The 26522-nt window shown below is 41.6% G+C and overlaps 1 protein-coding gene across 1 annotated transcript; it reads right to left on the bottom strand.

Moving 5' to 3' along the window:
* On the bottom strand, positions 210-26257 carry TERF2 (telomeric repeat binding factor 2). Its single transcript, XM_003126908.4, has 10 exons — positions 25756-26257; positions 25551-25646; positions 24753-24883; positions 14372-14458; positions 13157-13303; positions 11320-11426; positions 9365-9757; positions 4556-4641; positions 1777-1820; positions 210-1362 (listed from the first exon to the last, which is right to left on the bottom strand). The coding sequence occupies exons 1-10, from the start codon at positions 26132-26134 to the stop codon at positions 1204-1206; spliced, it is 1629 nt and encodes a 542-aa protein (XP_003126956.2). The 5' UTR covers positions 26135-26257; the 3' UTR covers positions 210-1203.

Raw genomic sequence — 26522 nt, 5'->3', positions numbered from 1 at the left:
GAGAAAAAAGGAATTCTTTTGACTCCAGAGGTATGTTACGTGACGAAACAGAGGAATTAGGAGGAAACCTCCACATGGCATGGCTTTGAAGGGTTTGAACATCCAATTGTTTGACATCCCCTTCTTCACACAGACAACATGGTGTAGCAAAGCTTATTCAACATTTTCCTACTTCTGTCTTTTCAGCTGCAATTAAATAGCTACTTAAATTTGAGAGAAGCAAGACTTTAATGAATGCTACAAGTTATGGACAATAATTAGTTCTCATTTTAAAAAAAGATTACAGAAAACACTTTACTGAAATTCTTTTTTCGCTAAAAAGACAGTCTTTAAGGATGTCTGAGAGAGACAGCAAGCACAACACGGTACAAAAGGAGAAGGGAATGTTGAATTCCAGTGCAAGACATTAACACAGCACAATCAGGGAATCGGGTGGAAGCAACCATTTCACAAAGAATGGAATTAGGCATTTATACTCAATCAGGATTTTTAAGCTTTAAAAGTCCAGGATAAAGAAGGGAATTGGGAAGAGAGGACAGGGGGAGGGGCTAAGCTTATCTACAATCACCATTTTACCAAAAAAAACACACTGGTTCAACCACGTGAGAAGTGGAGGTTAAACCTGCCTACATAGCCCAGCAAATAGAAAGCGCAAATGCCAAGGCAGTCAGGTCTAGCTGTTGATGTCACAAGTGGCTAAACAGTTTTTAAAGGGACTCTGATTCCACCAGGACTGGTCTCATCAACCTGGGCTCAGGACAGACGAAGTACCTTTGCATTTGCATCAGAAGGCCAAAACTTTACCTGGAACAAATGCACTCCAAATAATGCTCATGTTGCTGGTTTTAGCAGGTCATATAGAGTCAAAAGTGGCTCCTAACAGACTCCACTGTTTCCTAGGAGAAGGTTCTACTGATTACCGGGGATTTAAATTCAAGCAAACCACTAAAGAAGGGAAATACTAATGGTATTCTGGCACTGTACAAGCTATGTGCCTGTCATCTCTGCCAAGGACATGGGGTGGACTTGGCTTTCTCAGCTTCATGATCTCCAACATGATGTCGTGGAACTGGGACCTCCCCACATGGGAGGAGGATGCCCAACATTCTCATCCCAGCCCAGCTTCGGAAAGAAACAGCAGACTCTCAGGGGCTATTATTAGGAACCATGCTCCTGTGAATTCTGTGGCAGTGAAAGCTAGTTTCAGTTCATGCCAAGTCTTTTCATGGTCCGCCAGCGATCCTTAATCATCACAGCTGTTCGGTTAACAAATGGGTAGTTTTTGGAAATGGCAGCCCAGTTTCCTTCCCCATACTTCTGCACTCCAGCCTTGACCCACTCGCTTTCTTCTACAGTCCACTTCTGCAAAAAAAACCCAAAGGATTTATCACAACCTGTTTCTCCACTTACATTTTCACATAATGAAGAGGTAAACGCAATCCCAGGACAATAATATGAACCCAAAGGAAGGGTGCATGCTTTTAGGACATGATATAAATTATAACTCCGTGGATTTGAAGATTTACTAATTTTCAATGTCCCGCCATTTCATTCTCAACTAATAATCATTTCTGCATTCAAAGCTTCAGGAAATGCATCAGCTTTCTAACTTCTAGATGTTTCTTCTGAAGAATAATTATTACTTTGGATTAACTGAAAATGACACTTTTTTAAAATCAGGTCATGGGTAGTTTATGCCCTGTGAGATGTAGGTATTTATTTTATCTCTCTTCTACTCCACATCAGAAAAGATCACAAAAGAACATTTACAATTACCTGCTTTCTTGTTATATTGGTTGCACTCTCTTCATCTCGTGTTGCTGGAAAACATTAAGAGCAGACTCATTTCAGAGTTTACCTTTCTTGGCACAAACCAAAGAAAAAGACATAGAACATCCCAAAGGGAAAACTTGATTCAGATTTTACAAACTTTGAGAAAAGAAAGGCTAAAACTAAAGAATAATTTGTTTTTGTCCTTTGCTTACAAGATACTAGTAATTTTAGCCCATGAGAATCTGTACAAAGCAAACACTTTTCAAACAGTGTTTTTCAAACAACATTCAATAAATGTTGATTAACTATGGATCTCAGGCTCTCTGGTAAAACCAATGTCATTTTCTAAACTCACTAAGGGACTGTGGTACTTAAAATCCTACTATTTATGTGTGTGTATATACACATACATATATATGCAGGTGTAAGTAATATACATATGTATTTGTGTGTGTATATATACAAATCTGTATTTGTGTATTACATATAAATGTCTGCTTTATTCCTTGCTAACTGCTGCTTTGAAATAACACGGTTTTACTGTTTTTTGAATTTTCAAATCCCTGATTATTATATATAGTAAAATTTGGTTCAGTTCTTCAAACAAAAAGAACAAGGTCCTGGGAGTTCCCTGGTGGTCTACTGGTTAGGATATAGCACTTTCACTGCTGCAGCCTGGGTTCAGTCCCTGGTCTGGGAACTGAGATCTCACATCAAGCTGCTGTATGCCATGACCAAAAAAAAGAAAAAAAGTGGGGTCCACTCCAACAGACCATGAAAGATCTGCTCAAATTCTATCCTCTCATCATATGGAAATAGATGAGGCTTCAAAAACACAGACCAAAATAATTTTTTAAAGGATCAGAGGGCTACAAGAGGGTATACAAATATAAACAAGGACATGCATTTCAAACTGGGAGCCAGTTAAAAAGCTGTAACAGAAGTACCCGTCGTGGCTCAGTGGTTAACGAATCCGACTAGGAACCATGAGGTTGTGGGTTCAGTCCCTGCCCTTGCTCAGTGGGTTAATGATCCGGCGTTGTCGTGAGCTGTGGTGTGGGTCGCAGACGCGGCTCGGATCCCGAGTTGCTGTGGCTCTGGTGTAGGCCGGTGACTACAGCTCTGATTGGACCCCTAGCCTGGGAACCTCCATATGCCGCAGGAGCGGCCCAAAGAAATAGCAAAAAGACAAAAAAATAATAATAATAAAAAATAAATAAATAAAAAATTAAAAGTTGTAACAGAAGGCAAAGCTGGGAGTTCCCATCGTGGCACAGTGGAAACGAATCCGACTAGGAACCATGAGTTGCGTGTTTGATCCCTAGCCTTGCTCAGTGGGTTAAGGATCTGGCATTGACATAGGCTGTGATGTAGGTCGCAGACGCGGCTCAGATCCTGAGTGGCTGTGGCTGTGGCGTAGGCTGGCAGCTACAGCTCCAATTAGACCCCTAGCCTGGGAACCTCCATATGCCGGGTGCAGCCCTAAAAAGACAAAGACACACACACACACACACACACACACACACACACGGAAAGCTGCCGGGTGCAGCCCTAAAAAGACACACACACACACACACACACACACACACACACACACACAACGCCACCACACACACACACACACACACACACACACACGGAAAGCTGCATAAACATGAAACTTGCTGAACTGTCTGCCTCAGCTGACACCGCTGTCCCAGCAATACTTCCTAAAGCATGAAGGAGGGTGACTCAGGAAGAGATACTTACAAAAGCAGATTATTAATATTATTATTTGTTTTAAAATTATGAAGTATTTCATACTATAGAAGAAGCAGATTTCTAAAATTGACAAATCTGGAGTGCATCGAAGTGGATGTTTTCTAGAACCCGTATATCCTATTTTTAAAATATTTAATGCCAATTTTATTAATTTTGCTACTTCCCCATTTTCTGTGTAATCTTGATTTTGCCAATGAAAGGTAATTTTTTGAGGACAAACCCTTTGGAATTGGTGAAGGATTACTGTCGCTATGTTACAAAAGCCTTCAGAATCTCCAAAACTAAGATTGAGTGTGTAGATACTTCTATTAGACTACAAAATATGTGGTGGAAGAGATCCTAAGGCAAATGCCATATTTGGTTGGGGTTTTTTGGGGGTTTTTTTTTGTGTGTGTCTTTGTAGGGCCATACCTGTGGCCTATGGAGGTTCCCAGGCTAGGGGTCCAATTGGAGCTGTAGCTTCCAGACACAGCCACAGCAACGTGGGATCCGAGCCTCATCTGCAACCTACACCACAGCTCCCAGCAATGCCCTAACCTTAACCCACTGAGCAAGGCCAGGGTTCGAACCCATGTCCTCATGGATGCTAGTCAGGTTCGTTAACTGCTGAGCCATGATGGGTACGCCCATGATGTTTAGTATTGGTTAAGGAAAATTAAAGTTTCTCATCTGAGAAAAAAGCATTTATGTATAAAAACTAGTAAGAGGTTATTTACTTAAGAAATGTAGGGAATGACCACTTCTACCTTTTTTAATTAAAAGACTTTAAGAAGAACATCAATTACAATTAAATATAGGACTTCATAAACCAAACCAGGAATTTTCTTTAAAGTGTTGCTTTGATTGTATCCACTGTTTAATGGAAAAAGACATAAAACTGATTCCTCATGAATCACAATGAAGAACTTTTTAAACTTTTTTTAGTTTGGAGACAAGCAGGTTCTGGAACATTAATGCGACAGTAACATGCATCTACACTTCAGCAAGTGTCAAGGAGATGTCAGTGAGACTCCTAGCTTACCATGAACTTGAAACAGTTCATCCTCTTCCACCCAGGTCTCTTTTTCTTCAACCCCATTGGAGCTGTTCCACTTGCCTTTAGGTACTCTGAAGGGAGATCAACAAGAGCACAGGGTGTGAAACAGGTTCATCCCAGGTCATTCCATACTCTGCCTTGATTCCTTACCTAGATTCCTCCCTCTTCTGCTGTGGCCGAATTCGAGATTCACCGATACACAACTCCCAAACCCTAACCTGGCCAGGCATCTCCCATATCAACATCTCTCAAGCTGCAGTACCATCTCGCAAACTCAGCACTGAATACATCGCCACCCCTCTCAAAAATTTGTTCATTTTCCTGTTTTTTTGGTTTGTTTGTTTTCAGTTTGGACTCTTAAAAGAGTCCATTCTTCTAACCCAGAAGCTGCAAGCTCTCTGCCCTCCTTTACAGACACGCTCTGTTTCTCTCTCTCGACTGCCTTCCTTTCCCTCCCCAGCTCCCCCAGCCCAAGTCCGTGGTCCAGTACATTTCACCAGTATTTCAGTAGCTTATTAATTGGAGTCTCTCCTCTAGCCCCATCCCCTTCCAAAGCCACCTGAATAATCCTAAAAGTACCACACGCCTCTTCTACTCAGTGGTGGCTTTTCACTGCCTAAACAATGAAGCCTAAATGCCAGTATGGGGGAATCAAGATCATCCAGTCTGGCCCAGCAGTTTCTCACCAGTGCCTCCTCTCCCCATCAACCCCCCCACACCCCACCCCTGCACAAACAGGAGAGCCATGCCCGCTGCTCCTCTTTCTGTGTTTTCCTGACTCTGTTTATTGTTCTCTCCGCTTGAACTTCCCTTCCCTGCCAAGTGAAATCCTGCCAGTCTTTCATGGCAATCATCATTCTCACTAAAGCCTGCTCAACACAAAGGGCTCCCACTTTATTACACAACCACTTCACAGCATACCCCTAACCATAAGCACCCTGATGGCAGGGACCATATCCCTCATCTGTTTACCCCAGACACTGGCACAGTAACATACACCTTAATAGAAGCCAGGAAATTATTAGCGAATAATGGGATTATCAAGGTGCTATAAAAGAATTATACCATCAAAGATTCAAATAGTAAGTAAACAAGAATCCTTCCTGTGAACATGACATTTTGAATACTTGGGTGTAACCAAAAACAGTTACAAAGATGGAAAATAATTCAAAACCCAAGTGATTAAATAAGTGAAAATTATAGTTAGTCTTACAGAACATAGCACAGATCTGACCTCAATTATAACATCCTTTACAAAACAAACATGGAAAGTATCTAAATTAAGTTTTTAAGAATTTATACAAATCAAAGTCACCTGAAAAACCTGACAAAATGTAGAAACATACTTCTGTTTCCTTCCCTCCTTTGAAAAATATTTTTTATTCTTAATTTTTTTGTGTGTCTTTTTAGGGCTGCACCCATGGCATACGGAAGTTCCCAGGCTAGGAGTCGAATGAGAGCTGCAGCTGTTGGCCTCTGCCACCACCACAGCAAGGCCAGATCTGAGCCGAGTCTACAACCTACACCATAGCTCGAGGCAACGCCAGATCCTTAACCCATTGAGCAAGGCCAGGGATTGAACCTGCATCTTCATGGATACTAGTTGGGTTCGTTACCACTGAGCCACAATGGGAAGTCCAAAAAAAAATTTTTTTTAAAAGCTAGCTGGGTATTTTACAAATGAGTAACGAAAGCAATCTGCTTAATAAGTACATAGATTTGAAAAAAATTCCTTGAGTTCCATCAGTTTTCTATGAAATTACCTAAGTGGTTAAGACAAATGGTAGACAATTTACTTTCCTTTGTTTTTAAATTTGATCGTATCCTGAAAAGTGTACTTTCTAAGAATAACTAATTTGCTTGAGACAAAAAAAAAATCACGAGATTTCTCCTTCTCAGGATATTAGCTGTGTTAATTACTATTCAAGAAATAAAAGACAGGATTACAATTTTAGTTTTCTATCTACTTATCCAAGTCCTGGGATAAAACTGATTTTAAGCTCTGGGTCTGACACTTTCACCTAAGTGGCTGTTCAATCTTCCTGCAAATAATCTTTGTAGGTCACTTTGGTAACCTCCTGCTTTTCCTCTTAACTCGGCATTTATTTCACGTATAAATGTTTTGGTATTTCCTGACCTCTCGTGTTGTGGAAGGGCCTGAGTCGTGGGTCCTCACCTTAACTGTCAGGTGGCTGTTCGGCCAAACCAGGTCACTTCCTGGTTCATTGCACTCCTAATTGTGAGGTTAGAACTTAAGGGTCTAGAAGGGTTGGCAGACTATAGCCTGTGGCTGCTGGGTTTTGTACAGTCCTTGACCTAAGAATGGTTTTTACATTTTCAAAGGATTGTAAAAAGCAAAACAGAAAAGAATGTGCAACAGAGACACAAGTGGCCTACAAAGCCTCAAATGTTTATCTTTTATAGAAGTTTTGGGTATGACCCCTTAAATTGCAAGAACTGTTTCTTTAGTTAATAAAATATAGTAAGCACTCATTCTGTGCCATGTCCTGTGGGGGATATAAAAATCTAGTAGTCTGGGTGACAGACTAATCCTGTCTGCCCCTCCTCCGAGTCCGGCAGCCCAGCTTCTCTTGCATGCTGACTGCTCACGGGGCAGCAGTCTTCAGCCACGCTCTTCTCTCCTTTCCCTCAGTGGCTATTCAAAAGCCCTCAGTGGTGTCTCCTCAGAGGCCTTCAGATTAGGTGTATTAGATTTATCTGGGGCATGGTTAGAAAAGCAGATTAGAGAGCACTCCCCTGTCCTAATTTAATTTGTGCCTGAGGATGTGTATTTTTTAATCACCACAAAGGAAATGTGATAGAAAGACCTCCGGAAGAACCTGTGATTGATAGAATATAATAGGAACTCAAAATCTGGCCCCTCTACCCATCCAGACTTTACTCCCTTCATCTTCTTTGTGCACTGTATTCTCCTGCCATACAGACCAGATGACATGTCCCAGCATGCACCAGGCCTTCCCGTGCCGTAAGGCAGAAGGCTCCTGCTCCCAGAACCCCCACCTCCTAATATGCTGGATGACTTCTTACTCATTTTTCAAGGTCAGCTCAACATTTGCTCCTTTGCAAGGGTGCCCCACCCACAGCTCTGCTGAGCAGGCTCAGCTATTCCCTGCAGCTTCATATGTCCTTCTTTTAGAGCCAGGGTCATGGGATCCCTTTTTTCTGTAAAGGGCCAGACAGTATCTTCGGCTTTGTAGGCCTTCCTGTCTTTGTTGCAGCTACTCAACATGGCATCAAAAGCAGCCACAGACAATACATAATTTGGGTGTGGCTGTGTTCCAATAATACTTTTATTTACAAAAACAGGCAAGAGAGGTGGCTTTAGCCAAGCGGCCATAATTTGCCAGCCTCTGCTTTAGGTATCCATCATACCTCATACCCTTGATGCAGGAGAGGTGGATAGGTCTGAAACCTTCACAGATCCTCTCATTTATAAAACCATTGTAATCGTGCACTCTCTCCAGTTTCTGCATCTGTCCGCAGGAGCAGTGCCTGTACTTCACAGGATTGCTCTGAGTGGTAAAAGAGATCATGTATCAAATGAGAATAAAAGGGTGCTGCCTGCATCGGCTGGTCCAGCTAGTGACAAACTTCCAAAAGCAGGTAGCAGTGCACATAGTGCAGATTCGTGCCCAAGTATAAATTACTTATCAGATGCCACAGCCCTGCAGGGCACCTTACACATACCTGCCAGGGCACAGGTCCCTAAATAACACCTACGACAGAGAGCAGTAGGAGAGATGGCCATGACCTTGGGAGACCAGCGAGGTGATCACTTAGAGCCAAGTGACTGGGGGATATTTATGGAGGAGGCAGAATTTTAAGAGGCAGTTTGGTGTACATGGTGTATAGGTTATGGGCTTTTGTGTCAAGACTGAATGGCATTGAAAAATCCCATAGCCCAATGTTGCTGCTTTTTAGCTGTGTGCCTGCCTTCAGCTAAGTTAGTAACTTTTCTGAATCTTCCTCACCCATTAAATGGGACTAAGACATCACTCACAGAGTGCGGAATGTAGATATTCAGTAAGATAATACATGAAAGTTCTCAGCCCACAGACAGTACTTAGTCCACATCAGCCTCTCTTCCCTTTGAAAGACAGATGGGCTTCTGACAAGCAGTGATGCAGGAATGACAGTCCAAACGTAGGGACTGAGAGGCAGCAAGAAGAGCAAGTGGTAGAAACAAACTATATTCTACGGAGAGCAAGCTGAGCGGCCTGCCTAAAGGAAGGATCCACAAGAGGGCACAAAGGGTAGATGCAAAGCTAAAGCCAGTGTGGGGGTCATGATGGGGAGCAGATGAGATCATTCTAACCACTGCCCCATAGAACCTAGCAGAACGTGAGATATTAGTATTCACTGAATACGCCAAGTCTCAAATGCTCATAGAAGGTGCAAAACTATAAATACTCAAAAATCTCTTTTAAGGATCAAAGTATAATGTGGCCCAATTCAAACAAATTTAACAAACGAGACTAATATAGTCAAGGCACTCAGAAGTTTGCTAAAAACGAAAACAGCGGTGAGTAGGCGGCTCTGACACCTTCCATCCTCACGCCTGCCTAGTGCAATGCCTCAAAGCCCACGTTCGGGGCTTCAGAACTGGCAGGATGGCTACGTCGTCACTCCCCATCCCGAGTCACATTCTAGCAGTCTGAGCAAGCCTTGGTGGTGAGTAACTTAGCTCAAAGTTACTTCATTCATGGAAGCAATACCAGGCCCAACCAGGACCACCAACCAGCCCCAAAACTGCTACAAAGAAGGTCTTCATACTTGGGATTCTTCTCCCCAGGGAGGGGTTGGTTGAGGATGGTGGGTTTGGGTGGTGACGCCGGAATGCCCTCCTGGGAGGAGTCGAGGCCTGCGGTGGGCTCAGTACTCTGGCTGTCCTCCTCCAGAACCAATCTGCTTATTGTCATGCGCTTGTTCTTGGGCTGCAGTTCAGAGCCACCCTCACCCTCAGCAGGGGCTGAACTTTCATTTTCATCTTTCCTCGGTCTCTTGTTTTTGAGGGCTGGTGACGGTGGGCACACTTTACTAGGAAGTACCATATCTTTCTGGTCCAATTTTGAGAAAGCTGCCTCAGAATCTTGTGCACTGGACAGAGTCTTGAAAGCTGCTTTCAAAGTCATGATTCCAATGGTGGTGGGAGTATTCTGTAGCTGCCTACAAATAAATCAAACATACGGAGATCAGTTTCATCACTGTTTATCCAAGCAGCCACAGCTTCTTCAAAGTGTGACGCTTAAATTAGACACAGACTCCTCAAGTTGAGGACTCTTCTTTAAAAAAACCTGAAAGGGTGCTTAACACAACCTTTATTTACAGAATCTTCCATTTATAAGGGTTAAGCAAAGGCTTTAAATATGATACATAAGTTGAACTATAGAGCTTAAACTTCAAGTAAGAGAACTTTAAAGGAACCAGAACCAATGATACTCCCTCCAGAGACCTCTTCAGCCTGTGTGCTAACCCATGAGTCTATGTGGTCTAACCTGATGTTTCCATAATACAAGAACTCTGCATAGTGCCTAACCACTCCAAGTTCATCTGGACAACCAACTGATAAAGCTAGCAATTTCACCTTGAAGTCTGAACTCTTCTTCCCACTGTCCTAGGCCAACCCTCACAAGAGAGAAGTAAAAGACTGGTCTCCGTTCTGCTCTCTTTCTCCAACAGTACACTAATAAAAAGGATCTTGAGAATTCTCAGAGTAAGAAGTGTGCCACACAGTCTTGGAACAATGAGAAACTGCCTTTTCAAAATAAAGCTCATCTATCATTTGGAATAAGAAGTATGCTTCAAGGAAAAACTGTTAGGAGGGGCATACTGGCAGCCTGCAGGCCAAACCCAGCTGGCAGATGTACTGCGTCTTAACCTATGCAAGTTATGTTTGTTTATTAAAGTGGACTAACTACCAACATTCAAAATTGGGAAATGTCAAAAAAAAAAAAATTGACATGTCATACAAAAATTTGAACTCAAGTTTGGACATCCTTGGATATCTCACATGGCAGCAGTGAGACAGGGCTGGAAAGCATGCCCTTCTTGGGTCCCAGTCCATGCTCCCAACTGTATTATCCTAGACCCACTTTGCTCCTTTACATTTCCTACCAGGCCCCCAAACATATCTAAACGTGGGACCCCTGCTTTGGCAGGAGTCTTGGGAATCTGACCCACAAATCTGAAGTCATAGTAAAAGAACAAGTATCAACAAGGAAGTACTTAGTAGACATGGGTGAGGCAAGGAAAGAGATAAAGAGAAGGAAAGAACCTTTGAGGAAGAGCCCATCAGGAACTTGTCAGGGATCTGACATCCTTTTTTTTTTTTCTTCTGTCTTTTTAGAGCCACACCTGCAGCATATGGAGGTTCCCAGGCTAGGAGTTCAATCAGAGCTATACCTGCTGGCTTACACCACAGCTCACGGCAACGCCGGATCCTTAACCCACTGAGGACCTTAACCCACTGAGCAAGGTCAGGGATTGAACCCACGTCCTCATAAATGCTAGTAGGATTCGTTAACTGCTGAGCCATGATAGGAACGCTCTGACATCCTGTTTTCAACATTCCCACTTCCCCAAAGTGGGCGCTATAATTCTCACAGTGCCTTGTACAAGCAACCTAGTTGCTGTTACGGGATCTAACCACCAACTGATCCTGCTCTAAGAAGACAACAATGCTTCCAATGCATGTTTCACCTAAGATCATAAAAGGGCGATCCTCTCACCTTGCAGGTTCTCTGAGTGGCTTTTCCACAGGTTCTGGTGCTGGCTGTTTATCTTCCTTCACTGTGGATGAAGTGGAGGACTCAGATTTCAAAGCCTTTTTGGCCATCTGGGAAAGGAAAGATGTCATAAGGAAAAGGAAGTTACAGAATTCCACTAATTCTCTGCCTCTTTCACCCTAAATATACTAATATGCAAGTATGTTCACTTACAGATTCACTTTAGGCACAGACTAGAGGAGAACATAAAAAGGGTGACGACTTAATGAGAATCATCTCAGATTTCTTCCTTCTTTCCTTCTTCAAATAATGGCTCACAGCTTTCTACACTAAAGGAGAACTCAATCTGAACGGTGCTAAAAAGCAACTCGACATTGAGGGAATTCCAAAAGGTTATTTTGGGCAAGTAATTATGTGATTTTCTAGCTTCTCTTCCATCTCTCCAATCTCATCCCCAATCTAATTTCTGAATCCCAAATAGACCTTTGGGGTCATATACAAAAGTCAAACTTGTTTTGGTTTGTTTTTCTTCCTGAAACAGAGATGACTCATGTCTACATTTATATCTTTTAGTTTGAATATAGGATACTTTGGAGTTCCCATTGCAGCTCAGCAGATTAAGAACCCGACACAGTATCTGTGAGTATGAGGGTTTGATCCTGGCCTCGCTTGGTGGGTTAAGGATCCACAACCTGCAGCAGATACCCTGTGCAGATGTGGCTCAGACCCAGTGTTGCTGTAGCTGTGGTGTAGGCCTGCAGCTGCAGCTCAGATTCAACCCCTAGTGTGGGAACTTCCATATGCCATAGGGTATAGCTGTAAAAAGAAAAAAAAAAAAAAAAGACTATTTTATGACTGTATTTCGACAAATGTTTTGCCTATTAGCAGCTCTTGAAAATCCTTACTTGTACCACATGAGGCCCTGAGTGGGCCAATCTTGCTCTAATTCCAAGTGCTCATCTGTCACCCTAAAGTTTTATACATTTCCAATCAGCCCAGTATCATTCCATTTAGATTGTAGCTCTGTAATGAGTGGTATCATAAGAGCTGAGAGTTCTACCCTCAACAGAAACAATAACAGGTTATTTTCCAGTGATCTGAATACAAAGGAAAGGCTCCTAGGCCAGGCTCAAGTATCCCGACACTTCCTCCTTGACTATTCCAAACTGTCTGCTTTGCAAATAATTTTGAGAGTTGCCAAATGACTGCTAGGATCATTGACATTATATTGATATGGGCCCTGCAGGTCTGACTGTTATGAAGTAGGATATTTTCAATACTTTCAAAATCCTGGTTTAAAAAAAAAACCCCTCATTCAGTTCATGGTCCACCTTCTATGACAGACGAGGTTCTTAATTCTTCTACATGCTGTCTCAAGCATCACTGCATCCATTCTTTGTACTTATCCCTTTGATCCAGTTAAAGTATGTCTTAATTTGGCCTCTTCTGCTTATCATACTCCAGTTAAACCTTTACTCCACTTAAGCCTTCTTCCTAGCACATCTACCAAACCACTCTTCCCAAACTTAAGTGAGATTTCATCTCCTTTGGAAATCACCATCAATTCTAACTGAATGTTCTACTTTAATCACACAAATGAGTCACACATAGAGCAAGTTAAAAAGGGAGGTGAGGGAAACCAGGTATTTTCCATCTGCCTCTACCAGGATCTCTGCTTCTGAAAATTTAGGGCATATAATTAAGGAAGATGGTACATAAAATTCGAAGTTTTTTTCTACACATTTACTCTTTCATCCTTTAAAAAGAGCTGTCCTTTTCTAATTGCCTAGACATCCTCAAGGCTACATCATGGTTATGGGAAGAGAAAGCCAAGCCCCACCGTGAGGAGGTAGGGCTCTGCATCATCCAAGTGACTCTCCAGGAAGCGCAGCATCTTTTGCTGGAAGGTCTCGTAGGAAAAGTTCTGGATAACGGGGTGGGCCAAGTTCTTTTCACGGATAATGTTCAGCAGATCATTTCTCAGCTTCTACACAAAGGACCAATATTTGCAACATGAGAAGGAAAAACTCCAGTAAAAATTCAATGATGATGAGATGAGACAACACCATCGGAACTTTCACAGTGTTGTCAATGAACATCACTGGTACACATTCAGGAGAGAAGCCTAACACAATGTAGAACCATCAGTAAATTATGGATCGGCCGCAATGGGTTACTATGGAGCTTAAAAAAAGGATGTACCTGGGATCTAAAGTACCTTTATGCCTTTACATGGAGATTTTTAAACTTTCAAAAAAGAAAACCAAAGAGGATGAAAAGCTCCCTATGTACTCATATAAAAAGATCTCCAAGACAGAGTAGGTGAAATCCTCAAATTAGTGTGTAGAATATGCTCACATATGTATATGGGAAGAACAGGAAGAATGGATGTATGTGTATGTCTGTATATATACATACAGACACATTTGCACACTTATTTGCTTGCATATGCACAGAATATCAAATGATAAAAGGAGTTCCCTGGTGGCCTAGCTATTAAGGACTCAGCTGTTGTCATTGCAGTGGCATGGGTTCAATCCCTGGCCTAACTTCAGCACAAAAAAAGAAAAGAAAAGAAAAGAAAGAAAAAAATATTGGCTGCCTCCAAGGAAAGGAACGAGATGAGATGGCTGAGTCAGAGATAAGAGAATTTTTCACTAAGCTTTTCTGCTGTACCTTTTACATGTATTACCTTTTCAAAAACAAATTTATAAGGGAAACAATAAGAGCAGGGTACCAACAGAGCTTTGACACCAGAAAATAGAGGAATTAAGTCCATACCGAGGCAGATTCTCAAGTCTGTGGATCAGCATTTATGTACATAAAGTTAGAAGTGTTAGTACCTGGTGCTGATCACTTAAAGTTCTGTCAAAACCCTGTCAAAAATGGGCAAGTTAATGATTTATGTAAGTTTCTCAAATTTTTGAAAAGCTCTTCTAAGTGTAAGTTATGCTGGATATAAAAGACAACATACTCAGAGAACCCTTTCCCTGTTTCCCCACGAAAAGCAACGAGCTGGATTTATGCCATGGGAGCAAAAATATATCAAATTTACCTGAGTTGTGGGGTCCTTGGACATATGCTTTTTCAAAATTTTTGAAGCTTTTTCAAATTCTTTGTTTTTGATACAAATAATGACTGCCTACAAAAAGGTGGGAAAAACTTTTGTTAAAACCTGTTGTAATAGTAAAAGGTATAATCAGAATATCAAATATCAAAATAATCTCTACCAGAAAGTAAAACTGATCTTACACACACAAGAACTTTGTCACATTCTATGAAATTCCTGTATTTAAAAACCAACAAATACTGTGCAACCATTATGGACTGTAAGTTTTTTCAGTGTGTGAAGTAGTAGCTTTTCAACATTACATTGGATTTTTTAAAAAAATGTCTGATTTAGCAAAGTCTGACCTCCTGGATTACAAACCATTTATCCAATCTGAATAAGACCTCCCAAGAAAAGGCAAAATGGACAGGAGTCATTTTAGAATAATTGGTTTTGCTTTTTTTTTTTCTTGGTTGTTTTAGAGCTGCACCCACAGCATATGGAGGATCCCAGACTAGTGGTCGAATCAGAGCTGCAGCTGATGGCCTACACCAGAGCAACTCAGGATCCAAGCCGAATTTTCGACTCACCCCACAGCTCACAGCAATGCCAGATCCTTAACAACTGAGCAAGGCCAAGGATCGAAACTGTGTCCCCATGGATACTAGTCAGATTGAGTTCCACTGAGTGACAACAGGAACTCCCAGTTTTGTTCCTTTTGTTTTTTTATTTTTAAAGATTTTTTTTGTCTTTTTGCCTTTTCTAGGGCTGTAGGAGTGGCAGATGGAGGTTCCCAGGCTAGGGGTCTAATCGGAGCTGTTGCTGCTGGCCTACGCCAGAGCCACAGCAACACAGGATCCGAGCCGCATCTGCGACCTACACCATAGCTCACGGCAACACCGAATCCTCAACCCACTGAGTAAGACCAGGGATCGAACCCACAACCTCATGGTTCCTAGTTGGATTCATTAACCACTGGGCCATGACGGGAACTCCCCGGTTTTGTTCCTTTTGGATGCAAAATCTTTGATGTATTGGGGGAATGAGAAGAGGATATACTGTGGAAAAAAATTTTAAAGTGATTTGCTGACCACAGAGTTCTGCCAGTTCCATTCAGGAAAGGCCTGAAGCCAGTTTGGTGGGAGAACCAGCACAGCCTCTCACTTCAGTAAACCTCAGCTGGCCAACTCCAGCTGGTGTGTGGGGAACTAATGAGACAGAGACCCAGCTCATCCACAAGCAGCAGAGAGGACAAAGTGGTAGAAAGGATGAGAAGGTCTCATCAGCCACAGAGAAAAAGGAGAGTGCCTTCAGTCAAGAAACTCCAAGAAAACTTATGTAGAGGGCAAGTAACAGTGACTGAAAATTTAAAAGGAGGAGTTCCCGTCATGGCTCAGTGGTAATGAACCCAACTGGCATCCATAAGGACGCAAGTTTGATCCCTGGCATCGCTCAGTGGGTTAAGGATCCAGTGTTGCTGTGAGCTATAGTGTAGGTCATAGACTCGGCTCAAATCCCACATTGCTGTGGCTGTAGTGTAGGCCGGCAGCTACAGCTCTGATTCGACTCCTAGCCTCGGAACCTCCATATGCTGCAGGTGTGGCCCTAAACAGAAAGAAGACCAAAAAAAAAAAAAAAAAAAAAAAAAAAAAAATTTGTAGGAAAAAAAAAAAATTTAAAAGGGTATTTTAAAAACATGTGGACATTTTTTTCCCTCTTTTTTTTTTAGGGCCACACCCACTCAGCTCAGAGCAACACCAGATTCTTAATCCACTGAGCAAAGTCAGGGATCGAACTGACATCCTCATGGATACCAGTCAGTTCATAGCCTGCTGAGCGACAATGGGAACGCCTATCATACGCACATTAAAAAAAAAATTAAAAAACAACAACAACAAAAAGAAATGCCATGAAAAAATGGGGACCACTTGGAGTTAAATAGGATAAAGTGGCTACCTTAAATCCTGTCTCAATGACAGGTGTAGGAAACATAGCTCACACACAGAAAAGGGGAGGAAAACTGGCTCATAGGTATTCTCAGTCTTCACAGGGAAGAATTTAAGGAGATAGATACAAACCAAGAGAAGGAGGAATAGCAAGGGAATTTAAAAAGTACAAATCTCTGATGATTCTGTCCTCGGCATACTGAGCACAGCTACATAGGGCAAAGGACACTGGTGTCAAATCCTACTGAACAGCAGGCACAACCCTACATTCTTGCTGCCAGGGAGGGTACAAAGTACAGCTTCATTTTAGTCAGCTCATCATGTTATACACTTTTACATCATTTTCAACAGGAAAACTACACTAAGACTAAACTTTCTTGAAAAATACAAAATTTTTACTTTTTATAAATCATTTAGGTCCTATTCTGTTTAAAAATTTTATATAACTTGCATAGAGTAAAAATAACTTTTTTTGACATTCTAAGTTTGAACACATATATCAACTTCTGTAACCACCACAATGGGCTTACCAAAAACCACGGATCCAGTAAACCTCCACTGTGCTGCACTCTGTAGTCACCTCTTTCCCCATCCCTAACTCCTGATCTTTTCACCATTTCATCTCTTCAGAATGTCATGTAAATGGAATCGTACGTGTATACGCAATCATTCAGCTTTTCTTAAGGGATGTATTCTTGGGTATGGCTTCCCTCCCCCAGCATAATGCCTTTGAGATCCATCTCTGTTGTTGCTTTTTCAGTAAGTCCTGCTTTCTTATGCTGAGCAAAATTCTGTTACGTGTATGTACCACAGTTTGTTTATCCATTCACCTACTGGAAAAAGTTGGATTATGTGCAGTTTTGGTGATTATGAATAGAGGTGCTAAAACATTTATTCACAGGTTTTCATGTGAACGTTAACTTCTTTCTCTAAGGTAAATACTCAGGAATGGGACTGCTGGGTCATTTGGAAAATGTATGTTTATAAGAAATGGCCAAGGGAGTTCCCTTCGTGGGTCAGCAGTTAACAAACCTGACAAGGATCCATGAGGATTCAGGTTCCATCCCTGACCTCACTCTATGGGTTAAGGATCTGGTGTTGCCATGAGCTGTGGTGTAGTTGAAGACATGTCTTGGATCCCGTGTTGCTGTGGTTGTGGCATAGGCTGGCAGCTGTAGCTCCCCTAGCCTGTTAACTTCCATATGCCATGGGTGTTAAAAAAAAGTAATGGGAGTTCCCGTCGTGGCGCAGTGGTTAACGAATCCGACTGGGAACCATGAGGTTGCGGGTTCGGTCCCTGCCCTTGCTCAGTGGGTTAACGATCCGGCGTTGCCGTGAGCTGTGGTGTAGGTTGCAGATGCGGCTCGGATCCCGCGTTGCTGTGGCTCTGGCGTAGGCCGGTGGCTACAGCTCCGATTCAACCCCTAGCCTGGGAACCTCCAAATGCCGCGGGAGCGGCCCAAGAAATAGCAACAACAACAACAACAACAAAAGACCAAAAAAAATAAATAAAAAAAAAAAAGTAATGGCCAAACGGTTTTCTTGAATGGGGATACCATTCTGCATCTCCATCAGCAGTGTGTGAGAGTTCCAGTTGCTCTGCATTTCCACCAGCACTTGTGTTAGTAGGTTTTTTTTTTTTTTTTAAGTTTAGCCATTTTAATAGGTATGTCCAAGGTATGTGGTTTGAATTTTTACTTCCATATTGACCAAATGATGAGCATCTTTTCATGTGCTTATTTGCCATCTGCATATTCTTGGGTTGTTGTTGATTAAACAGCATTGTTTTCTTGTTCATTTTGAGAATTCTTTACCTATTTTGGATAAAAGTCATCTGTCACATATGTGATTGTAAATGTTTTCTCCCAGTTTATAGCTTCTTGTCTCTTCCTTTTTTTCTTTTTGCTTTTTAGGGCCACAGCTGTGGCACAGGAGGTTCCCAGGCTAGGGGTCGAATTGGAGCTGTAGCCGATAGCCTACACCACAGCTGCAGCAATGCTGGATCCAAGCCGTGTCTGCAACCTACACCACAGCTCAGGGCAACACCGGATCCTTAACCCACTGAGCGAGGCCAGGGATTGAACCGGCAACCTCATGGTTCCTAGTCGGGTTCATTGACCATTGAGCCATGACGGAAACTCTTTCTCTTTTCATTCTCTTAACAGTGTTTTTCATAGAACTAAAGTTTTAAATTTTTATGAAGTCCAGTTTATGCTACTATGGATCATGCTTTTAGTGTCATATCCAAAAACTTTTTGCCTAAGTCCAGAACCTGATTTTTTTTTCAGGTTTTCTTCTAAAAGTTTTTATAGTTTTACATTTTACATTTAAATTATGATCCACTTTGAATGAGTTTTTGTATAAAATGAGTTTTGGGTCAAAGTTCACTTATTTTTGCATATGGACATCCAATTGTTTTAATCCCATTTGTTAAAGACTATCCTTTTCCATTGAACTCCTTTTCCCATTGAAATGCCTTCACATTTTTTGGTTAAAAATCAGTCATATTCGTGTGGGTCTATTTCTGGACTCTCTTCTTTTCCACTAATCTGTATGTCTACAGTTTTGAGTACTATAGCTTTATAGCAACTCTTAAAATTGGGTGATAAGTCCTCCAACTTTGTTCTTCTTTTACAAAATTGTTTTATTTTAGTTCTTTGACTTTAACATATGTCTTTTAGAATCAGTCTGTTTCTCCAGAAAATCCTGCTGAGATTGTGACTGGAATGATATTAAATCTGTAGGTCAAATGGAGAGTACTGACATCTTAACTATATTAGGTCTTCCAGTCTATGAACATGGTATGTCTTCCCATTTACTACGTTGTGATTTCTGTCATCAGCATTTTGTATTTTTCCACATACAGATGCTACATGTTTCATTAGACTCATACATAAGGTTTTTTTCCTTTTCTAGAGATATTGTAGATGACACTGTTGCTAATTTCATTTCACTGATATTATGTGGAACTATGATTGATTGTGTGTTGATCTTGCATCCTGCAATCTGGGTAAACTTACTTATTATAGCTTTTTTTTTTTTTTTTTTTTTTGTATATTCCATGGGATTTTCTGTATGGACAGCTGTATCAACTGCAGAAAGGGGCAGTTTTATTCCTTTCTTTTTGATCTGTTGCCTTTTAATTCTTTTTCTTGACTTACTGCACTGGCTAGGTCTTCTGATATAACATAGGATGGAAGTGGTGAGAATGGACATCTTTGCCTTATTTTGGATCTAACGGTCAAAGCATTCCATTCTCCATTATTAACTATGATGTTACCTGCAGGTTTTTTTGTAGCTGTCTTTCATTAGGCTGAGGAAGTTTCCTTCCATTCCTAGTTTGCTGAGTGTTTTTATCATGAACTAATACACTGAATCTTGTCAGATACTTTTTTTTGCTTTAAACTGTTATGATCATATGGTTTTTTCCTTTGGATCAACAGGGTAGATTACATTCATTGATTTACAAGTATTGAACCAGCCTTGCATTCTTGGGCTTTAGTTTCCTCATTCTGCCATACTGCATCTGTACCCCAGAACTAAGTATCAGGATAAACAGTTTTAAAAAAAGCAATGGAATTCACTTCAAATTCTGAGAATCACAGCTCCACTGATAAACAGAAAGGGTTCTCTTCCTTTAGTTTTAGGTACCTGCCTTCCTGCCACTGTCATGACTGGGTCACTGCTGCCACCAGTGTAGTATTGCCTGTCCTGAGTCCTGGGACAGCAGAGAAGAGGAAACAAAACAAAACACCCAAAACCTGAGATTTCTTCCATCCTCTCTGACCTTTAGCAGAGCCCCTTTCCTGCTCTTCAGACTAGAGAAGGCAATCTACTCATCACCAGCTTGGTTGACCTTCATATTCTCCCTTTGCTTACTGCATACATTTCTGAGCCCTCAGATAGCTGCTCCATGCATTCTGTCCAGAACTTGCACAGGCACTACTATATTTGTGAAGAAAAAAAGGAAATGTGAATACTTTCAAAATTTAAATCGAAAGTCTGCCTCCAAAGTCTGTGCTATGAGCTTTTTAAAAAGAATCTAATTAATTTCCTGGGTTTTTTTTTTTTGCTTTTTGAAAATTTGAAAGTTTTCAGAAATAAGTATAATTTCTTCTCTTATGTATCTGTTACATAATAGCATTGGTCCCTGGCTAACTTAAACCAAAGGGAAATTACAAGCACAGATTTTCAATATAGGTGAGACAGGTTTATGTTGGGAGAAATGCCAAAAAGGAGATAAGAGAAATCCAAACTTGTAAAAGTGAAGAAAAGCTAAATCGAATGAAACCAGGCTGTTATGGGAAGCATGAATGCTCAAAAAGCCTTGTCAGAGCTTTCTGTTTCAAGAACTAGTTTTAAGACAGTGTGTCTGATGCACCAGCCCCTCAAATGGGGTAAGACCCCCAAAGAAAATCAAGATGCTATTAGCAGAGGTGCAGAGAAGAATGATGCATAGCAAAAGCAACACATAAATGCTTCAAGAACATGCCATACATGTTATTCTCCCCTGTTCATAGAAATCTGAGGCATCTCTCTTTTAATCAGAAGATGAAATGAAGAGAAAACCAGTGCAGTCTCAGTATCATTAACAGCTTTTAGAAGCAGTTCTCAAACTTTTTGGTCTCAGGATTCTTTATACTCGTAAATGTTTGTGGCTTTTGTTTTTGTTTTGTTTGTTTGTTTGTGTTTGCTTTTTAGGGCTGCACTCGCAGCATATGGAAATTCCCAGGTTAGGGGCTGAATCGGAGCTACAGCTGCTGGCCTACACCACAGTCAGAGCAACACAAGATCTGAGCCACTCCTGTGACCTACACCACAACTCATGGGAACGCTGGATCCTTAACCCACTGAGCAAGGCCAGGGTTCGAACCCACATCCTCATAGATCCTAGTTGGGTTCGTTACTGCTGAGCCATGACAGGAACTCCTATACTCTAAAATGTTAATGAGGACCCCAAAGAGCTTTTATTTGAGTTATATCTGTTGATATTCACTGTATTAGAAATATAAAACTGAAAAAATTTAAATATATTTATTAATTCATCAAAAATAACAATAAACTCATTGCAGGTTAACATAAATATCTTAATGAAAAATTACTTATTTTCTAAGACAAAGTTTAATTAGAAGAATGGCATTGTTTCACATTTTTGCAAATCTCCTTAATCTCTGGTTTAATAGAAGAAAGATGGTATTTTCATATCTGCTTGTGCGTTCATTCTTTGCGATACAGTGTTCTGGCTAAAGCATATTTTTAAAAAATCTGGCCTCACACAGATACGAAGTTGGAAAAGGAAGGATTTTTTTTTAATAGCCCTTTCAGAAAATTGTGGATATTCTTTGACTCTACACCAAACTTTGGAAAGTGAACTCTTTCTTCATCATCATTAAAATCTGTATTGCGCTTTAAATGGATTTTTTTACCTATGAATGACCTTATACTACAATTCATCGATCATTTGGAAAGTACTCATTCACTGAGTTATGATCTTCCAAACGTTGATAACATTCATTAAAAATATTTTTAAAATCACAGTTGTTAATATCACCATCAATCTTATCAGAAAAGTCTGAGGATTGGGAAGCTACCAAGCACATGAATACAAGTTCTCTAAAATTCTAATTCTCACCTGAAGGCCTGAATTCTATCTCTGGCAACAAATACTGTCAGTTATTTCCTTGAAATGACAAGTTCACTTTGCTCTTGAGAAAAATGACTGCCAGATTACCACATCTGAATAACCAAAGTTTGTCAGTTATTTCAGGTAGAAATGGTGTTCCATTAAAAAAGCAGCTAGACTGGCTTACAGTTCAATCACACGAATGCTTTTTCTAAAAACAACCATCATGTTTTGGTATGCAGCAGAGATGCTACAGGAAAACCTCCTATTTTGTCAAACAAAATACTGAAAAGATGTTTGTTGAAGGGCCTGGGCTTTAAAAAATTAGTAACTTTTAGTGCCTCATCAAAGGCAGTCTTAAGTGAAACTGTTTTGGTTTTTTATTTTAAACTGCAAGCATGTGGCAATGAAGAACACAATGACTACTAGTCCAGTTTACCACGGCCTTGATCATGCTAAGGCACCAGAAATTTTACTCGTCATTGCTTTTGCTCCATCAGTGTAAATGTCAGTGCACTGAAACACTCCACATCTTGTCATTACTACGAAGATAGTTTTGACTCCTGAAAGGATCCCAAAGACCTGCAGACATCCCTGGACTATATATTGAGAAGTTCTAACTCAACAGATAACTTATTTGATAAACTTAAAAAAAATTATTTAGAATAAATTGCTGTGATACTTTACAAAGCTTAAAAGTACATCAGAAAGCCTCATTAAGCCTGGGAACAAGGTATTTTCCCAAAGATGACTATTAACAGATTCTATGACTAAATGAGAAATTAAAAAAATAAATTTTAGAGATAAGTGATACAGTATTGTATAATAACTAAGATATCACGGTAACTGTGACAACCAGCCTCTACGACAGCTCCCAGCGACCACCATCGCCTGCACAGTCCCAGTCCACACACTAATCCAGAGCTGGTCAGGCCTGTGTGAGCAACAGCACATGGCAGAAGTGAGATGTCACTTCTGAGGTTAATTTATAAAAAACTACAGCTTTCTGTCTTAGGCTATTGTTCTCTTGAGCACCTGCTCTAGGGGAAGGAAGCTACCATGTTGTAAGTACTCCTACGGAGAGGTGAGGAGCTGAAGTCTCCAGCCAACAGCCAGCAAGGAAGTGGGTCCTGCTAACTACCGTGTGAGTAAACATGGAAGCAAACCCATCAGCTCTGCTTGAGTCTTGAGATGACTGCAACCCCAGCGGGCAGCTTGACTATAATCTCATGAGAGACCTCGAGTCAGAAACACAGCTAAATCAACTACCAGGTTCCTGAGTCTTGGAAACTAAGAGATAATATTTATTGTTTTAAGCTGCTAAGTTTGGGGGTAATTTGTAAGACAGCAGTAATAGTAATACAATTAAATATAACAAGAGATCTGGTACCTAGGGAAAATGGAAAAGCACAAGGGAGTCAACATAAGAAAATGGCTGTTCTGCTAATAGATTTTTCCTAATGAAGCCCCTAAACAAAAGACCTATGAAATTAATAAATATGCAGCTCAAAGATCAAAGCACACACTCTTCCAGAAGAGAGGCCAGAAGACAAATCTACAGCCGTTATATTCTGAAGGAGTTGCATTTCTGAATTAGCTAGCTACTTAACAGGAGTTACATGAATTACCTTGGACTGGTACCATTTCTTCCCAGTCAAAAGATCCTTAGCTATTCTTAAAGTACACATGAATTTCTCCTCCCTTGCTAATATGACTTCTCTGGCATTTTATCTCCAACACAAACCTGACTTACCTATACTAAAAATCTATTCCTGTAGTCATTCCGCCTTGGAATTTTCTAAGCATTCTTTGCAAGACCTAAAGTAGTTCTTTCTTAAGGTCCTTAATGAATTAATAAAATATCTGCATCCCACACACAGTTTTTTTAACAGGATGTCTGAGTACTTAGCAGCACACAGCTGAAGGACAGAGAGGTTTTCTTTGCTAAGCAAGGTTTTATCCACACCCCTCTCCCAAGATCCCATCCTTTTAGGAAGTGCTCTTATCTTCTCTTACCAGTTTCCTTACTTTAACCACCAAGGCAGTGCTGAACTGAGCTGTTGTTCTTTAGTCCCCACCTCTGCATCTGCTTCCACACCCCCAGCCTTGGTTATTGGAAAAGAAAAAGCTTTTTCTGACTGGTTTCCATGGCCACTTCAATGTTTTAAATAAAAATAAGTTCCACTACTTGAAGCTACCTGAGCCATGACACAGTTCCAGTTCCAAATTCCTGGACACTCTACTAGCTTTTTTCTTGTCAAGAACACTGCCTGTATCAGCCTTCTACTATTACCGTTTTTCTAATTGGCTGATTATCCCAGCACCTCTGATTCTGTTTGTTCAAAGGGAAAGTTCCCTAAGCTTCTTTCTGCAATGGCATGAAAGAGCTCAAAGTCAGACCCAGATTTTCCAAGCTATTTCCAAGCTGTTCTCTTAGTTTATCATAAACAAGGGTGACCAAACCCTAGGCCAGTTATTTCTAGCCTTTCACGATGTTCCTGAATGGTACAACAACCTCCAAAATGTCAGTCTTCAATGCCAACTCACCTCCTGCATACTGTGGCCCCTCCTGCCAGGGATACCAGGAAGACCGCCAAAATCCCAAAAGCTGAGCACTGGCCATTAACAGTTCTTTCCAAGTCTGGGCTAGGAAGGGGTTGCCCAATGAGATAACATCTTTGTGTGTGTTACATGTTTGAGTGTGCACAGTGGCTCTCTGTCCATCTCTGTTTGTCCTCCACCCCACACAGAAAAGATAAGCACTGATTCTCTAAGACCTTTGATTTTTGTTAAAAAAGAAATTAAAATAGAGCCTTACAGCCTCCTTGACCAGTTTTCTACTGGATTCCACCACTGCCTCTGTCAGTGTAAATTCCGTTTTAATCATCTCCAGCACATTGATAGCTGATTCCAGTGGTGTGAGCTCAGCCTCCATATCAAAGGAACAGTCTAGGACAAAGAGCACAGTTTTCACTAACCTATTTTCTAAGGAGCAGAAGAATTATGTCCAAATATATATATATATACATATATATATATATCAAAAAGAAACATGCAAATATAGTTAAGATTTGCATTTAATTTGCTGGTATACTGGCTGCAGACTTACAAACATGTTAACGGTCCAGATTCAAATTAATGAATTTCAAGTGATTTTCAGTAATTTTCAAGACAGGTAAAAAAATTTATTTTTTAACACATTCATCTGCATCTAAATTTCAGCATACTCACATCTTCCTCAGATACAAATGGCCAGAAACTGAAGGCCGTTTTGCTAAACAGCTGTGAGGTTCAATTCCGGGGGAGAAAAAGTGTTCTTTAAAACACACCACTATGGAGGAAAAATGGTCATCTTCACATAACTCACTTCAGATAGCAACAAAGTTGGGGCGAGCAAGAAACAGGTGGGAGGAAATAAAAAAACAGAGAAAAGCAGCCAAGAGAATCCCAACTGTAGAAAACTAGAACTAGAGAATAAACTCATCCTAGAAGGAAAAAGACCACTGTATCGAAACATAGCAGCCCACTTTAATCGTGAATCTTTCAGTCCCGGATGTAAGTTTGAAAACAACATAACCCTAAATAAGCCCAGAAAAGAACATAAAAATAGCCATACCTAAATTCTCCCCTTCTTCAATGCGCGACAGACACTGCATAACCCGCAGCAGCCGAGACACGGTATGCTCCTTCCCCAAGGGCCTGACAAGCAAAGCTAGGAAAGAAGACATCGTTGGCACGGCGACCCCCAGCCCCGACGCTCGGGCCCCGCAGATCTCCTTCCCAGGAGCCCCCCAGCCTCCCTTTCCCGGCTCGGCCCTCACCCTGCATGATGTCCCGGATCTGCCTGAAGTCCTCGTACCGGCTACCCCGAAAGGCCCGCAGCGCCTCGTGGAAGTAGAACTTGAGCACCCAGCGGTTGACTGCCTCCTCCAGCCGCGCCTCCCCCGCGCCCCGCTCCGCGGCGCCCCCCAGCCGCGGCGCGTGGCGCCCCCGCCGAGCCCGCCCGCCGCTGCGGGACGTCCGCCTGCCTGCCGCCCGCCCGCTGCTATCGCTGCTCCCGCCTCCTCCCGCCATCGCGTCCGATCGCCGCGCGCCCTCCCCGCCCTCTCTGCCGGGACGCTTCCCCGACTGTGACGCCGCCGGGTCACGCACGACGCCCGGGCCGGAAGCAGGGCCTGCCGTCCCGGCTCCCGCGGCCATGATACGAACACCGTTCTGAGGCGCCCGCGGGCTTCTGGGAGGGAAAGGACCGGGGGCTCCCTGGCCCCCTCTCCGACTCCGTAGTTCCCGGTGTGTCGGCCGCAGTGCATTCTGGGACTTGAAGTTCACGGCAGCCAGATGGGTTAAACCAACCTAGGTTTGTGGTCAAATGTCAATTTCCCTCCGCTATTTTGTAACACTGTACTGGAGACTCGGGGCTATGTATAAAATATTGAAAAACAAAGGCGTGAAGTGTGTATTAAACATTTTTTAAATCGCGAAATGTAACATAGAGAGGAAACTTTGTTAAACAAGTTTACATTTTACTAAAGTAAAAGGCCAGTGTTAACCCAGTCGAGGTCAAGAAATAGAATATGGCCGGCACCAC

Source organism: Sus scrofa, chromosome 6 (genome assembly GCF_000003025.6).
Source record: "Sus scrofa isolate TJ Tabasco breed Duroc chromosome 6, Sscrofa11.1, whole genome shotgun sequence".
NCBI lineage: Eukaryota > Metazoa > Chordata > Mammalia > Artiodactyla > Suidae > Sus > Sus scrofa.
The sequence above is the reverse complement of the archived record's forward strand: the minus strand, read 5'-3'. Positions and strand labels throughout refer to the sequence as shown.

Coding starts and splice junctions, on each gene's coding strand:
- TERF2 (XM_003126908.4), bottom strand. CDS start 26,134: ATGGCCGCGGGAGCCGGGACGGCAGGCCCTGCTTCCGGCCCGGGCGTC. Junction 11,427..13,156: donor CAGAGCCCTACCTCCTCACG/GTGGGGCTTGGC, acceptor TTCCTTTCCCAG/ATGGCCAAAAAGGCTTTGAA. Junction 4,642..9,364: donor CCTGGGGAGAAGAATCCCAA/GTATGAAGACCT, acceptor ATCTCCCTTCAG/AGTACCTAAAGGCAAGTGGA.